Source organism: Syngnathus acus, chromosome 2 (assembly GCF_901709675.1).
Source record: "Syngnathus acus chromosome 2, fSynAcu1.2, whole genome shotgun sequence".
Lineage (NCBI taxonomy): Eukaryota > Metazoa > Chordata > Actinopteri > Syngnathiformes > Syngnathidae > Syngnathus > Syngnathus acus.
The window spans coordinates 17,979,642-17,996,207 of record NC_051088.1 but is presented as its reverse complement, the minus strand read 5'-3'; the positions used below and the strand labels follow the sequence as shown (position 1 = coordinate 17,996,207).

The 16,566-nt window shown below is 40.8% G+C and overlaps 1 protein-coding gene across 1 annotated transcript; it reads right to left on the bottom strand.

Annotated features, from left to right (window-relative positions):
- Nucleotides 1-7,268: 7,268 nt before the first annotated feature.
- On the bottom strand, nucleotides 7,269-11,528 carry LOC119118789 (amphoterin-induced protein 3-like). The gene is made up of 2 exons (XM_037245613.1): nucleotides 11,123-11,528; nucleotides 7,269-10,984 (listed from the first exon to the last, which is right to left on the bottom strand). The coding sequence occupies exon 2, from the start codon at nucleotides 10,935-10,937 to the stop codon at nucleotides 9,552-9,554; it is 1,386 nt and encodes a 461-aa protein (XP_037101508.1). The 5' UTR covers nucleotides 10,938-10,984; nucleotides 11,123-11,528; the 3' UTR covers nucleotides 7,269-9,551.
- Between the last annotated feature and the right edge of the window lie 5,038 nt (nucleotides 11,529-16,566).

Below are 16,566 nucleotides of genomic sequence, written 5' to 3'. Positions count from 1 at the left end.
TTCTGGGCTTTGAGCTGTGTTCATCCGGCTCATTGTCAGCTCCAAACTATCCTAGATGGCTTTGGTTGTACTCCCCGGGCATTGATTCAATAGCAATTACATTGTTGTGATTGTCGTATTAGTAGCTTTTGTAGAAATTCCATGCGTTTGTCCTGTGGGACTAAGTAAAGAAAAGCATAGATGATTTATCGAGTACCTCTCACAGACAAGACTCACAAAGTGATGCACATGGTTAGCACATCCACCTCACAGTTCAGAGGTCAATTCAGCACTCCCTATGTGGAGTTTGCATGTTCTCCCCGTGCCTGCGTGGGTTTTCTCCACGTCCTCCGTTTTCTTCCCACATCCCGGAGGGAGGAATGGACGGATGGTTTGTCTGAAATTTTCCATAAACCTATGAATTAATCATCAGTCGTTACCTCCCGCTGTGCATATTGTCACTTTAAATATAATGCGGGACCTAGACAACGCAATCGTATTAATGTTTCGTTTAGGAATCCTCTGATGGGAAATAGCTCTGATCAGCCTACTAGATTGAAACTCACTTTTATGAATATTTGATCACTCTCTGCGAAAGCGCTACTGGGTAATGACATCATTAGATCTTAATCGTAACATGATTGGTCTTTGTGAGACCTGGTTAAAACCTAATGAGTTGTTACCGCTTAATGAGGCCTCGCCTCCAAACTTTGTGAGCTCTTATGTCCCATATGCTCGTGAGAATCTGATCCCAGGCTGAATAAAAGTCTTTCGAACATTTAAAGTTTTTGTCTTGCAATTCACAGCCTTGCTGTCATTTTATCTTGCAGTTTTTTTTCCGTCCCCCTCGGTGCTTAGTCTGGCTTTTTAGATGACTTTTCATAATTTCTGTCTGGCTTGGTGACTCATGCAGATAAAATAATAATTATAGGTGACTTTAATATTCATATGAATCTCACGTCAGAATCACTTACCGTGTGGCATTTCAGACAATAATCAAAACTTTTGATTTTACGCGGGCAATACATGAAGTGATGCGTAAAAATGGTTATATTTGGTAAGATTCGGTTGTTGAGGCATGTCAACCTCAAATGTAATACCGCTAAAATATACGTACAACTACTATAAAATTTCAAGTCTTGCCTCATTGTCATCGTCATGACCCCAATCAAACTTATAGCAGCCGTAATATTAGTTCATCAAACACTTCTGCACTGCCTTCACTACCGCCTCTGGCAACTGCTTCCTTTTCTTCTTATATCGCTTCGATTGATAATCTCACAATTGATTTCAATGCTGTCCTGTTAAATAGATTCGACGCCTTTAAGACAAAAAACTCTTCCCAGGAGGCTTACTTCATGGTTTCCAGATGAAACACGTCTTTCGTCAGGCATGGTGCGACAGCCTGCAGAAATACAAAGCACTCATTTTAGCTGAAACTAATTATTTCTCTAGACTTATCTGTCTCAATAAAACAACCTTAAATACTTATTTGATACGGTATGCAAAGCCAACGCAACAGCAGCTGACCTCTGATAGCTCGCTTCACTCAGCCGACGATTTCATGGAATTTTTCGCTCGGAAGATTCAATCCATTAGAAATCACGGTGATCGTTCCAAAAACCCAGTTAAGACCTGCGATTACGGGAGTTCACATAAGGCTGAAAATCATCTGACAATTTCTCATTTAAAAAAAAAAAAAAAATAGATCCCTTGAAAGGCTTACACAACTGGTTATGTGTAAATATAACATTAGTTTTTTTATTGTTATGTCGACAATACTCAATAATATATGCCGTTGGTAATAACAAATCCACTTTAATCTTCAGGCATGTCTTGCTAAGATTAAATAATGGATGTCTTTCACTTTTTTTTTTTTTTTTTTACTTCTTAACATTGATCAAACCAAGAGGCTGATTGATAATTGGCCCAAGTGTCCAACAGCCTCCTTTGGTGTAAGTAGTGGCAGGATTTTTAAAGCTGGTCTCCTTCTGTAGCAGCCGGTACATCACGTTCCCAATCATTTGTTTAAAAAAAGACGGAGCACACTCAGTCACTCACACTCAGTGAGGTGCCACCCTGGATAAACTTTTCAAAAATACCAAGGGAAGCAGTAACATATACTCTTGCATTTAGTTTAGTTCCTTCCAAGCTTGGGTAGACAACCGACCCGAAAGTTGATGTCTGGATTGTACACCATTATGGGCTATATAAATAAATTTGACTTGACTTAATTTAATGACAGTGATGGTAGATTTCTTTCCAGCCCAATTAGTAGTCATCCACACCAATAGACTTCCAAACAGTGCTAGGTTTTTCACTTTTCCTCCAAAACTTCATTACGTGGTATATATGGTGACCCTTGAGCTGACCTGCTTGTTGAAAACTAATGAGATATGCATAAGATAGTCAAAGCGAGACACTCAACTGGCCACAGAGGTGCTTGTGCATTTCGGTGTCCTCATTAACGGTTTAAAATGTCATGATAAAAAAAAAAAAGATTCACAGAGCATATGTTTATTGGCAATAGAATGTTGGTGAGTTGCTTGTAAGCTGTTCAAGGAGAGTGCTTTACCCACTGTTCTTTTGACTATTAAATATTTAAGTTTTGCTGGGAGAAAATGAGTTCGGATATTCTGCCGGAAGGGGAGCGTATCAAGATATGCAACAAATCTCTTGGGCTTACAAGCCTTTTCCTTTTCACAAATTTAAATCCAATTTCATCAGATCATTGACCACCGGGGAAGTAGCTTTTGTTCACTGCACTAGAGCTGATAGGACCTTGCTGAAACAGTCCCACTGAAGACGTGTTGATGGTTATGTGTGGCACAAGTCCAGAAAAAAATATTGATTGGCTTGTTAATTAGTGTTACTGCATAGAGAACAAGTTGTTCTGTCAATAGAACTCCGGGTGTCATGTGACTATTGCATTTGTTTACACAGCCATATTGGCAGTAAAGTACTTGTATATACCCAGCCAGCATGTGCAGTTGTGCCCCACGTGGGGTGAATACGTGTTTCCTGGGTACTAAGTGGGTATGGCTTTCATCTGGTCTTGCTCCTGGGTTCCACCAGGGGCACACCTATATTAGCTCACATTGTCTGATAAGGGCTAGAAGTGGGCAAAGATGCTGAGTTCCGCACAAGCTCCATTTTGGATTTGTGGGCATGGGATCGAGCTGGGTCAATTTTGAAGTATAGTGTAGTTTTGGTATGACCAAATAACAACTCAAAGAATTTTCGATTATGATTCATATCCATATTTGGGCGGGGGCTCTGCCGAGCTCTCAAAACATTCATGTTCAGTCTGTGGACTCTTCTGAGGAACACTAAAGTCTGTATCTAGTAGAACTCAGACTCCAAGTGAATTAGAATGGAATTAAAGAATGAATGAATTTGGTGTACCTGTTGTGTATTTGAGTGTCTCGCATCTGTGAAATGTGCAAATATCTGCCACAGATGGCTGCTTCGACTTGGGGCTTGGTGACACTTTTGGCGGTTCAGTAATTGCCCCAGTTGACAGCCGAGTCAGCCTCCTCACACAAAAGCAATCGAAACTTGTTGTTTGGAGTAAAACTTCCCTTTCACCTTTAATTAGATTCCTGAATAAAATTATTTTATTTCCTTTCCAGGCTGTGTCAATGAGGGACAACAATTACTCTGGGAAGGGAATTGCATTATTAATTGATGCCCAGTGAAGTGTTTCCTGCAGGAGGGGCATCTTTCAGCATTAATGGGTCATTGCTATACGTCTGGATCTTTTGTTATCCGTTCAGGATCATTTAGAAGAAGCAACCCCAGTTTACAGCATTCTGTGATCATTAGAATTTCTAATGAGGATTGAAAGCCACTAAAAAGCTTGCTAGTCTGAAGAAGGCGATTGTTAATTCTGAGTCTAAGTGTGAAAAACTCTAAAACACTTGAAAAGTACATTTCACCCATTAAATTAGTATGAAAACCATTGCAATGTTGGATATAAATAATTGAAATGAGGTACTGGTTCTTTCATTTGCTAATCATGAGAATCGGATCAGACTGAAACTAGCTTGACCTTCTGGACCTACAAGTGAATTTGATTACATTGGATGAGATTTGATCAGCCAACAATAATATAACTGTAGCATTAATAAAAAAAAAAAAAAGGTAAGTTTTCCTTTTTGAAATGAGTGCAAAAAATAATTTGAAATCTTTTCCCTTGTTAAATGTGACCAATAAGGTCCCAAGAAAAACTGAATTAAAAAATAAGAAGGAATGCAGAAACAAACATAACATTGCATAAGTGTGCACACCCTCTTATGTGCAGCCAATAACCCTTTCAAAGCCTAAACATTGGCAGTATTAGGGTTTTGAAAGGCCATGTAAATTTCTCGGTGTTTTAGGTTATTTTCTACCTCGACAGTGAAAAGTACACAATTCGTAGTACCTATATATACACATAAATGAATGTTTCACAAACTGAAATATTGACCTTAACCTTGACTGTAAGAACTGGGATGTGCTTCTGTTCAGAATGAGCCAATCACAGTGGAACGGATGTTAAATGGGAATCAGCAAACCTCTTCCAGCTTGTAAAGTCCCTTCTGATTAACCATCCAAAAAGTAAGAGTCGGCTCTTTCTGACTTATCAGCCTGAAGGTTTTCTGCGATAACACTGACTACTATTTCATGGCAAGGCAAGGTAGGGTAGCTTTATTTATATCACATATTTAATACACAAGGCAACGCACATAAAAGTACAACGTTCCAAAGCATTTACAAAAGAAAAGAACTAAAGATATTTAAAAGCAAGGTAAAGAAATAAAAGTACCGTACAAAAGTTTCCGAACAGATCTGAGAATGCGATTTTATAACTTCTTTTTTAGACTTTAATCATAGGTATGGGAAAAGAACATCATTTTTAACCTGGATTTAAAATCATTTGAGCTGACCTCACTTCTGTTGGCAGCTTATTTCATTTGAGTGTAGCATAACCACTAAATTCTGCATCACCATGTTTGCTTTGAAATCTGGGCTCCACTAATTGACCTAGGTCTGCAGACCTCAGGGTTTAGATTCCATTAGCATTTCGGTAATGTAATGAGCACCTAAACCGTTCGGTAAGAATTAACTTAAAAGTCTATTCTAGAGCTGACTGGGAGGTGGGGTAAAGCCTTTCTGATGAGAGTAAGATGTTCTGATTGCTTTGTTGCGGTCAGAATATGAGCTTCAGCGTTCTGAATGAGCTGTATTGGTTTGATGCTCTTTTTGAGCGAATCTAGTCAGAAGATCATTACAATAATCAAGCCTACTGGAGATAAATACGTGAATCAACTTATTAGGGTGTTTACTAACAGCAATTCTATTTTCTATGTTGCAAAAAAACCCATTCATTTTAGTTTTGTTTTTTGTGTGATGAACAGTGTTGTCTTTGTGTCAAACATTTTGAAATTGTTCCCTAAATGTTCAGCCTCACCGCTTTACTGTGCCGTTACAAAATCTCCCAAACGCATATAGAGAAAACGTGTTATTAAAATTGATATGATCTTCCGGTTGCACTCAACTAAATCTGCTTAGAAGCTTTTGTGCATCCGCTGACTGACAATTTCAACCATTTGTGTTGTGCTTTTCAAACGTCTCTTGCCCCCCGCCCCCACCCTTCTGCTTTTTTTTAACAAACCATGTGACTTTCAGTAAAGTAGTTTCTGTCACAAGGTTAAATGAAATGTTTCGTTTCATCCTATCAATCCCATGCTGCCTGCACGGAGGTTAATCACCTGTCCGCCATTTACAATCAGTCCAACAGAAGGAATTACTTTCATCATATCCTTTCGGTTCCGTTAATAAGAAACAATAAATCCAGAGGCAGCTGCGTGTGCTGTGCCGCAAAGCGGAGGCAGATTAGAGGGATTTAAAGACAATGAAACATTGCACCTGCTTTTATCCCAATGTTAATCTTCTACAACCTTAGGTCACCTCATTGCACCCTGCAATATTTGCAGAACACGAACCAACGCACATGGGAGGGGGAGGGGGGGCGGCACATTATGTAATGTGATCAGGATGATGCTTAATGTTTCATATGAGGCCAACAAAGTTGTAGCACGTCACTGTGAAATATGTCATTCATTTGTTGATCATTTCTAATTTGAATCATTTAGGAACCACTTAGTTTGAATGGAACCAATTTATTAAAACCAGGAACAAGGCTAATTGCTTTTTAACATGACAATGACAAAAAAAAAGCGAGCAATCATGTCAAAGAAGGTAAACAGGAATGGAAGAAGCTCACCTTAAGCTCACATAAAATAGATTTGATGAGTATAATTAACAAAGTCGTTTTCTCATTTCAACCTGCTTCGTGTTGATGAGGCTCATTCAATGTCAGTTTAATAAATGGGCTTTCTAATGTTATAGAGTATTCAAATCATGAGAATAAAGCTGCAAAATTCCTACATATAGGGCCTTAATCCTCTTTTGTATCTTTAAAATGAGGTCAATTACACTTTCAAACACTGAATGCAAAATCCATGACTTGGCTGAGTTTTTCTATACATCTTTCGAGTGACCTAACTTAAAGATTTTGAAGACTGTTGCCGTCGCTCCGGCATGTTTTTTCCCCTGGCTTGACAGAAATTTGAGTTACGACCACTAAATTTAAGATGGTGGCAGCAAATGTCACAAGGAATAGATTAGCAGACAGTGAACAGTTCTTCCAAAAAGTACTTCAAGCTTTTTATTGCCGCTTCCAGTTGAAGTCTTCTGGGAAATTAAATGGTAAACATAGGGAATTGCGTGTTGTGTAGTTCGTTAGACCATGTTAACAGTTTCTTATGAAAAAAAAACACCAGCCTAATGCTAATAACCTTTAAACAGTCTAGTAAAACTAGCATCTATGTTGTAACAATTTTAAACCTCATTTGCAAAAATGATCTTAGATGAAGTGGCAGATGTTTCAAATAAGGGGAAGCTCAGCTCCGACTTGAACAAATCGTCCAATCGTCATGCAGAAATCGAGCGTCCCGGCCTACCCATTGCCCCCGGAGATGCTGAGCATTCGATGGGTGGTCCAATGACCGTACAGCTTTACGCAGATCAAAAACCCATTCTTTGAAGCAATAAATGCTCAGCGTACGACTGCCTAAGTGCTGCGGGCATGAATGAAGTTGAGTCAGTTACCTGTGATAAATAGCTGATTCTAAACAATAGATTAAGTTACTCAAGCGCATATTTAGTCAATAAAATGTAGACGCTGCAGTGCATATTTCACCGCTTATTTTTTTCGTTTGAGTGGGAGCTTCCCTTACAGTCGCTTAGTTGTCAAATCTATATCTGGTATGTCTTTATGTATTATACTGCTCCTTGGTGGGCAAGGTGTACACAACTACCATTGAATTATCATGAAGTTTAATTCATCATAGCAGTTGAATTCTTTGCATTTGATTCAGTTATGTTATTAGTGTATGTTTTTTTATTTATACTTTTTTTTATTTCATAGGTTGCTGGAACCGAAAATTGGCATTTCCATTTATCTCAATGGGGAAAGATGATTTGCAATGCATGTTTTGATTTGTCACAAGACAAATTCAACTTCTACGTGAAGACGCCATCTACGTACATACAGAGAGTCATGTTAAGTATTCATCAGTCATTCATGTTGGTGCCCTGATTTCCATTATTGCATTAATCTAGAGTGATGGTCACCGGAATTTGTGCACATGCTTGAATGCATTTAGCAGCTGTGGTTTGTAAATACTGCTACTCATTGGTGCGCATTAAATTCAATTGTATTGCACAATGACTGACTTTTCTCAGGCTCTAAATCACTGAACCTTGGATGTGGCTTGTAGTCAAGTCATGGACAGATGGCAACACAGACATTTACATCAAATGTAAACACTGACGCCTGTGTAATTAGATAGACGCTAACTTGATTTTTGATCACTTACTGTACTTGCATCTTGGAATAATTTACTCAAATCAGACAGTGATTGACAACAGAACAACCAAACACTAGTTTACCTCATCACACATGCAGAAATAACAAATGTGCATACATCCTTGCTGAGACAAGTGAGTAGACCGACCACTGAGCTCTTTTAGTTAGATTATATCAGCCATTAAATTTAGCACGGGCGGGTAGCCCTCCTGCATGGCTCCTCGTTAGAATTTTAAAGCTGCACTTTTTAGTTTGTGAATTTTCATGCGGGTTATACAACGATAGACGTTCCATTAGACATAAAAGGTCAGTTTTGAATTGGGGTTTACACATAATTCCAGGCCCTCTCCCATGAGCCTGGTTGTTTCAAATGATTTTGTTTGACATGAAGGATTACACCTAATCCAGTTAAATATGGATACAGCGTTTGTTTTAAGATTAAACTATAGGCTCATAACATCAAGATGATTGGAAGGAAAGAAATGATTTGTTCTTTTGTCTCTGCTGAAAGGTTCCCGGCCCACCTCTGTATTGTCTTTCATGTCATGACTTAATGCTTTCCTGCAAGACTTCACCTCCTTTCATCCCCTTTATTGTACAGTAGTGTGTAAATGCCATCAAATAATATGCACATCAAATGTACAACCAACCTTTGGTCTCACATGACAGCTGCTTGAAGCATTAGCCAGTTCTATTCGGGTGTTGTAGTTATATTAATTTCATAGGGCTCTATTTTTACGTTTCTATTCTTTTGTCAATTCTGCAAAACATGCAGCTTGGACCCGGTGTCACATATGAGTGCAAGCTGGTGGAGCTGAGAGAGGGAGGTCTGCGCCGCTGTGGGAGTACTCACAGCCAACCATTCAGAGAAACTTGCCTCATTCCCTTTGTAAATACTCACTTAGACCGGATCTGAGCAAGCATAGCTTTCGATCAACTTTCTGCCACAAAATTGTCACTCCGCCAGGCACATCCCTGACGACACTCCCTATGCTGCGCCGGTAAACCCAATTTAGCAGAGAATGGTCTGCCAAGTTGGCAAACAAACACAGCCAGCCTGCTCTTACAGAAGAATTAGGATCAAACAGCATTTATGGGCATCTGCAGATGAAATTGAGCCTATTCTGTTCAAAATGTGTTGTTTGTTACCAAATCAATTCAAAGATTTACAAATGACGTGATGAGGGGAGGGGGATTGCCTGACTCACCTTTTTTTTTTTTCCCAGACAAAAAGTGACAATTCTGTGTGGTTGACTACAGCATGATTTGCCTTCTTATTCTTAAAATTACATGACTTATTCTTAGTGAATTCATCTTGTACTGTGCATACAATAGTCTGTAGTTTTAGCAACAGAGAATGTAGTTAATTAAAAGTCATTTATCAGGGGCACTAAGAGCATTTTTTTTTAACAGTTGCTAATAGAAACATGTGCCATTTCTCGAGTCACCCTTGACCATAATTGCACTGCACCAAATCATTACGAGGTGACTTTAGGAGGTGAGGATGGCTCTATTGTGCTCACTGTTAAACCCTACGGCCAATTTGAGCAGCTAACAAGAACAAAGCAGAAGGAACTTTTATGCTTGTTAACAGCAGGTGACATCCAGGAAAAAAAAGGTGACTTTGCGTCTGATGGCCTCTGTTTTTGTTCTGGAATCAGCTTTCATGTGTCCATTCAGGCTCTTCTTCACTCAGCATCGGCTGCATGAACGCCACATGCTTGTTAAGGTGGCTTTTCCCTCTGTCTGCTGTGCAAGAGGAGAAAACGGGCATTGAATTCTCCGGTTCGTATGTTGCAACGGGGATGACCGGAGGGTTGGGCTGCTTGCAGCAGCTGCATCGGCACGGGGTAAGGTAGAGGTATACGAGGATGAGGACCATCGTCACCGCACAGCCCAGCAACGTTGTGTAACCCGTGCTGAAGGACCCCACTTCAGGCAAGAGCACCGTCACGTTTATTTCTCTGGTTGCGTTCAGGGCCTCTTTACCATCCACTGCTGTACACACATACAGGCCTGAGTCGTTGACCTTGGCTGCTCGGATCTCCAAAGTACCATTGGCAAACATGCTCATGAGTGTGTCATCAATGTTGTACTGAGTGATGTAGCCCTGGCTGGGCGAAAACCATGTAAATGAGAGATTGGCGCTACTCAAGGATGTTTGGCAGTCCAGACGCAGCCGTTGACCCTCGGAAACCAAAACCTTGGAGAGGAGCACGGTCACCGGAAGCGACACGGCTTTTTCAACGCTGCAGTTGTTGAAAAAGCGATTTTGTCGAAGGAACCGGATAGATGCTCGGGGTTCCCCATAGATGGTGCAAGTGTGTTCGTCTGTGAATTCCCTCAGGGAGGCGTACCCTCGGAGATTCCAGTGCCAGAACATGCTGTACATGGAGCAGTCGCAAATAAGGGAGTTGTTGTGAAGGTAGAGCCCCCGCTGCACCGACCTGGGCAATGCTTTCACATCTTGCCATGGCAGATGAGTCATAAGGTTGGATGAGAGATCCAGCATGGCCAGAAAGGGGTGACTATGGTCTTGGATGGAGAAGAAGGGGAAGTGCGTGATCCGGTTGAGGCTGAAGTACGCCTTTTTCAAGCTGCTCAGACCCATCAGCGTGCCGGCTTCTACCTTTGTGATTTTATTGTTAAAGAGAATGAGCTGCTCCAGCCTCCACAGTCCCTCAAAATAGTGCTGCTCCACCGTTTGGAGCTTGTTGGAGGACAGGTCAAGATATCGTAGGCTCGAGGCATTCTCAAATGCCCCGTTGGCCAGGCTGCTGATCTGGTTGTGGGCCATCCAAAGGTTTTCCAGTCTGGACATTCTGCTGAAGCTGCCTGGACCCAGCCAGGACATTTGGTTATGACTGAGATCAAGCGTGTTGGCGAACGAGGGCAGTGACTTGGGTATCTTGGTGAGACCGCTGGAGCTGCAGCTGACTGTGTCGGACGTGCAAAGACACATAGAAGGGCAGGTCTCCTTACTTGGGGGGAGGAGGCAGAGGAGCACCAGGATGAGGATGATGCGATTGATTCTGGCAATCATGTTTCTACAGCCAAAGTCTTGCAGGTTTGAAATTCTTCCAACTTTCCCTGGATGGATGAGAATCACATTCTAAATAGAATATTTGCTGAGACAGCATTCATTACAATCAAAACAAAATGTTTAGTAGTTATTCTTCTTGCTCTCAAAGTTGTGTCGTCGATACAATCTAAATAGAAATGTTTTACCTTAAAGGTGAACTTGTCTTCTCAGTCGGCATCGGATGACTTCCCGCAAGTTTCGAAATGAGGAAACTTAATGAAAGGTCAAAAAGTTGAAATGTGAGCAGTTTGTCCTCACTTAATCCCGCATGTAATAGGAGAAAAAAAAAAAAAACAGAACCTTGACTTGGAAAATAAACTGTCAATTGACATGAAAGTCCAACTCAGCACAGCTATTTTCTTTGATGAAATAGCATCCCCTTCGTGAATGCCAACAAATGTCAGTGTTTAATTTTTATCTGCTTCTCTGAGCCTCAATCCCGAGGCGGTGAAGGAACTAATTCATTGCTCCCGCCTGATTTCTCAGCTTCAAGTTTAAGGTCCTCCGACTTGATCTGTCCGGGTCCCAAATGAGACTGCCGCTTACCAAACATTCTGCATTGCTTTGTGGTGTAGAACAAACACGGCGGTGCTCTCTTAATCTCCCACAATCCCCTCCTCTGCTGCTGCCGCCTCCTCCTCCGCCGCCGCCGCCGCCGCCACCACCATGTCTCATTTCCAGACCAGCCTTGTGTCTCCTTCTCCCGTCATTGAGTAATGATGCCGCTGTGGCCCGTTCTCTGCGGCTCACAAATATCAGCCTTCCTCACCATATTCTATTAATATTAAGCTCCATTAAAATTTTAGTGTTTTTCTAACGAACAAACTTTGCCCAACCGTTAAGAATTCCTCATGAATGTTGCAGCTTTTGTGTTCGCCTAGCATTGATAACCCTCGGGAGATGTGGCATGACAGCCATGACTTGTTTTTTATTTGTTTGTTTTTTTCAAATGCCTTGCTGTCAATGTTAAAATTCAAATTTTAGTTTCAATATTCCTGATATTGTCGTCATAGTGTATAACTGATCAAATTTAGAATGTCTACTCATCTAAGCCCTGAATCTCCTGCGAGAGCTGTCGAGAGCGGCCACTGATCAAGGTTATGATAAACCTTTTTAGATTAGTTCATATCTTTTTTCATTCTAAAACCTCCCGCATCATCCATCTGTGATTTGCTGTAATAAAACCTCTCAGATCGAAGGGTTCTTCTACCTGACCTATTTTTAGTGTGTAGGGTTGATAGTTATGCATGCACACACCTTATCCGTCTTGTTGAGTGCATCTTATTCTCTTCTTTGGAACGCCAATCATCCGACCCTCAACTAGAACTCGTGGGTTTGACTCGATATATGCTGCCTGTGCTGCTTGGTCACGGTGGTCGTGATAGCTCCGATTTCTGTCACAGTAAATTAGCTTTGCCTTCTAGCAGCCACCTCCTCATTGGTACCCCCCCTGCACCATCTCCCTGCACTTACATGTCTCTGAATGCGGCAAGCTTTCAATGACTCCCACTCTCGCCTAACCGGATCATCGTGGACTCGTACTTGCTGAATGGGGCTCACTGCTCAAAAGGTGCTCAACTGGGAGCAAATGTGGACTCTATAGACATTGCTGGGGAATGTTATGTGATGCTGTCTCCTTCTTTTTGGTTTTTCTTTTTCTTGTGCGAGAGCAGGATTAAGGCTAAGAAAGCACATTTGGATGTATTTGTCTTCAAATGAAAACACTATCATGTCTGGCATTGTGGCATTTCCCACAATCTTGTCCCAAGGCAAACCAACAGCTTGGCTAGAACATGCAAGGAATGTACACGCCCACACGTACACTGGAAATATGTCGGAAAATGATTCCCAACACACTATGCGTTGTAGGTGTTATGTTTATTTCATGGCTAAAATAGCAAATTAAGTATGATTTCAGTTCGCCTACATATTGAACTTTGTCCCACTGGATGGAAAACCTTATAGCATTTTAAATATTCATGCTTCATTGATTGCTTCAAGGTATCATCTACCGCTCTTATTTCTTGAACAGGCTTCACAAAATCATCTGAAGAAATATAATCACATCATATGGAGGAAGTGTTCTTTCATCTGCATAAGATGGACATTTTTTGTGCAGTGTGAGCATAAAAAGCCTTTTTTACAATTTTTGCTGTATTTGTTTACTGCACGGGAAAATTTGTTTTGCGGTGCTTCATTAATTTCGGTATTGACTTGTACACTGTAAATTAACGTTGCAATCATTTGTCATTGTCACAAAATCATTTCATTCAAAACATCATGACAAACGCAATACTGAGCCTGCTGTGCATACCTATTCACTTAAGTGGATGTTTTTGTTGTGATTGCCCCCACTTGTACTACTTACCGTAATTATTAGCAAAAGGGCCACATCAGTAGGGACTGTTTGCACAAGTCTAGTGCAAAGGCTAGCGTTTGATTTCTTGTTTTAATGACCTTTTCACAGCAATCATTGTGGCGCAGTAAATCAGTGGCCAATAGGAAATACAGCTTCAGCATTGACCAGTTGGAAAAAAAGTAATTGATGATACTCCACATATTCGACTCTTGCCAGGTAAATTAGGCGGTGGGTAAGAGCAAATCATTGTCCATTAATTAATAAATAAATGAGGGATGTTCCGATCAGTGTTATGCTACTGATACGATATTGATAATTCGGCTTCAGCGCCAAATTTTTAATTTTAGACCTACAACTACCAATTTTTCTTGAGTAATTGATTCATCTGTTGGAGCTTTTTCTCAATTAAGTGATTAATTAGATTTAAAAAAACAATTGTTAAATGTCTATCCGTTTATTTTTCAAGAAAAGGACATTGCTTGTAGAGTGCAGGAAAATGCAGAAACAAATGAATACATTTTGACATCTACAGCATCAACCATTTTTACTCAACTTACATTGCTTGTTTGAAATAAAAGCCACTTGCAGGCTGTTTTGTGCAACCATTTTTTTTTCAGCATGCGTCTGTATCGTCCAATGTCTGCATGATTGTTCATCTGTGCAGTGACCATTTATGATCACAATAGCTCAGAGTGTTAAAAGGGAATATAATGTTCTAATACCTGTAACAGTGTGGATTGTTAAACCAAATCACTGTATTTTTTTTGCATTTATTTTCTTGACTGACCAACTCTGCGCAAAACAATCTGTTCAAATCAGCCAGGATCTGATGGACCTCAAAGCCTAAGCTCTGACCCTGACATCTCCAGCCCCCAGGCAGAAAGGCATTTTTTTCATTCACCATCTGCTGCAGATGAGAGAGAGAGAGAGAGAGAGAGAGAGAGAGAGAGAGAGAGAGAGAGAGAGAGAGAGAGAGAGAGAGAGAGAGAGAGAGAGAGAGAGAGAGAGAGAGAGAGAGAGAGAGAGAGAGAGAGAGAGAGAGAGAGAGAGAGAGGAGAGAGAGAGAGAGAGAGAGAGAGAGAGAGAGAGAGAGAGAGAGGAGAGAGGAGAGAGAGAGAGAGAGAGAGAGAGAGAGAGAGAGAGAGAGAGAGAGAGAGAGAGAGAGAGAGAGAGAGAGAGAGAGAGAGAGAGAGAGAGAGAGGAGAGAGAGAGAGAGAGAGAGAGAGAGAGAGAGAGAGAGAGAGAGAGAGAGAGAGAGAGAGAGAGAGAGAGAGAGAGAGAGAGAGAGAGAGAGAGAGAGAGATGCACCAGCTGAGGGCAATGCATCTTATCTTGCCCTTCAGAAGCAGTGAAGCTCATAGAGTCAATAATATGCAACTTTATAGTCTCAGATGCATGGATATTTCTTATTCGGTCAATTGTTTAAGTGTCATCTTGGTATCCAAAGTCCAGATCGCGGGCCAAATTGAGCCCGTGTCTAAATTTAGACCGGCCCGAAGCATCGTGTTCAATAATATGTGGCCCGCTGGCACTGTCGCGGGGATCTGCGCGCCCCGGAGCAAGCCAGGGAAATGAAACACGTACGAACGGGAACGCGCACATGAGCGAGCGCTCATGATCGGGTGCGAGCCCGTCGCAGTTCACGTGCACACAGGTGTCTGTTTGCAATATAATCAGTGACACAAGACACTTCCTCATTCAAAAATCCGCACACCAAGGACTAAGGCAACGCAAACATCAGAGACGCTACCAGTGACAATGCACAGGAAAAGGCAAAATAACCCACGGCCGACTGGTGAGAGCTGTCTCTTTACTACTAACTCTGCTGCGCGTCCGCGGTGCCCACTCACAGTGATTGCAAGCAACAAAAAGACAATGGATCATTATTTTGTGATATCAAGTATTTTGTTTTGTATGAAGTTAAAATAAATAAGATAAATTCAAGAATGATTTAATTTAGATTAAAAACAAGACATGGCCTGCAGTCGAAACATCAATATCACCCCTCTCATCAATATAACAATAATAAGACAAACTCAATACATGTAAATAAGAAATCATTCTACTTTCATAAAATAGTTCATTTGTATTTAAATATATTATTTGAACCTTCAACTATCCTGGTAAAACAATAATAAAAGGGGGAAAAAACCCAATAGATTCTCATTTGCAATATCAACCTATCAACAAATCTGGCCCCCTTCGCAAAAAGTTTGGACTTTGACTAAATGAGAAAAAAAGCGATCTTGACAGCCTTCCATAATTTTATCGTGATTTGAATTGAAAGTGAGGACAGAGACACGCAGTACACATATCAAGTTGGGACTCGATTATTCAATGCACATGCGCCACGTCAGAATTTTTAATGTAGTATAATTCCTCCGCGCAAGCACTGCACCGAAATCATCTTGTGTTGTCTTTTGGTCTGCCTCTTCCGAACCCTTTGAACCCAAACGCGCACACCCTATTCACAATTTATTAGGCGTTTCAATAGCGCGGATGACGGCCAGGCTCTCAAATATGAATGAGTCAGGGTCGCAATAAAGATTCAGGAGATTGAGTTTTATTTCTGCTTTTCTCTCTCTTGATAAATTTGCTGTCATGATGAACTCTCTTGTTGGAAAAATAGGTTCAGGCAGAGAGAGATTTTCTTTTGTGTTCTACCAACACACCAATATTTCTACTCAACTGAGAGAGGCTTTTCTGTGTTGCATAACAAAGACCAAAGCACTATGTTCTCTCCTCATCATGTCTGGGGGCTCAAATTCCAGTGTAAAGAGCTACGTGTGCCATCTAGTGGTACAGGTCTCCATCCTACAGGCTATAAATAACACAAAACAAGATTTGGCTATATTGTCTGATTGCTGCATAATATCATAAATGGCTCCAGTCAGAATTGAGGTCTGTTAGTTTGCTTTTTTGATTTCATTTGTATTGTTGACACACGGTTGACTTTACAGGTCTGAAGGTAGAGCTCACGAAAGAGCACTTGGATATGAATAAAATAAATCAACACTCCTTTCAAATAAAAGTGAACATTAAACATTTTATTGGAGGGCTGTTATATTACAGTGCATTAATTTTATCTAGGTGTCCCCATCAAATTTTATGTTTACTAGACATGTTTGCGAATGTGCTTTAAATTTTTTCTTGTGGGTTTTGCACGCTCGGTTATTTGTTCATATTTCATGGACAGAGAGTGACACTACCTCATTTTAGTGCTGACACTCG

Bases quoted from the DNA above. Each gene is read 5' to 3' on its own strand.
- LOC119118789 (XM_037245613.1), bottom strand. From the start codon at position 10,937: ATGATTGCCAGAATCAATCGCATCATCCTCATCCTGGTGCTCCTCTGC.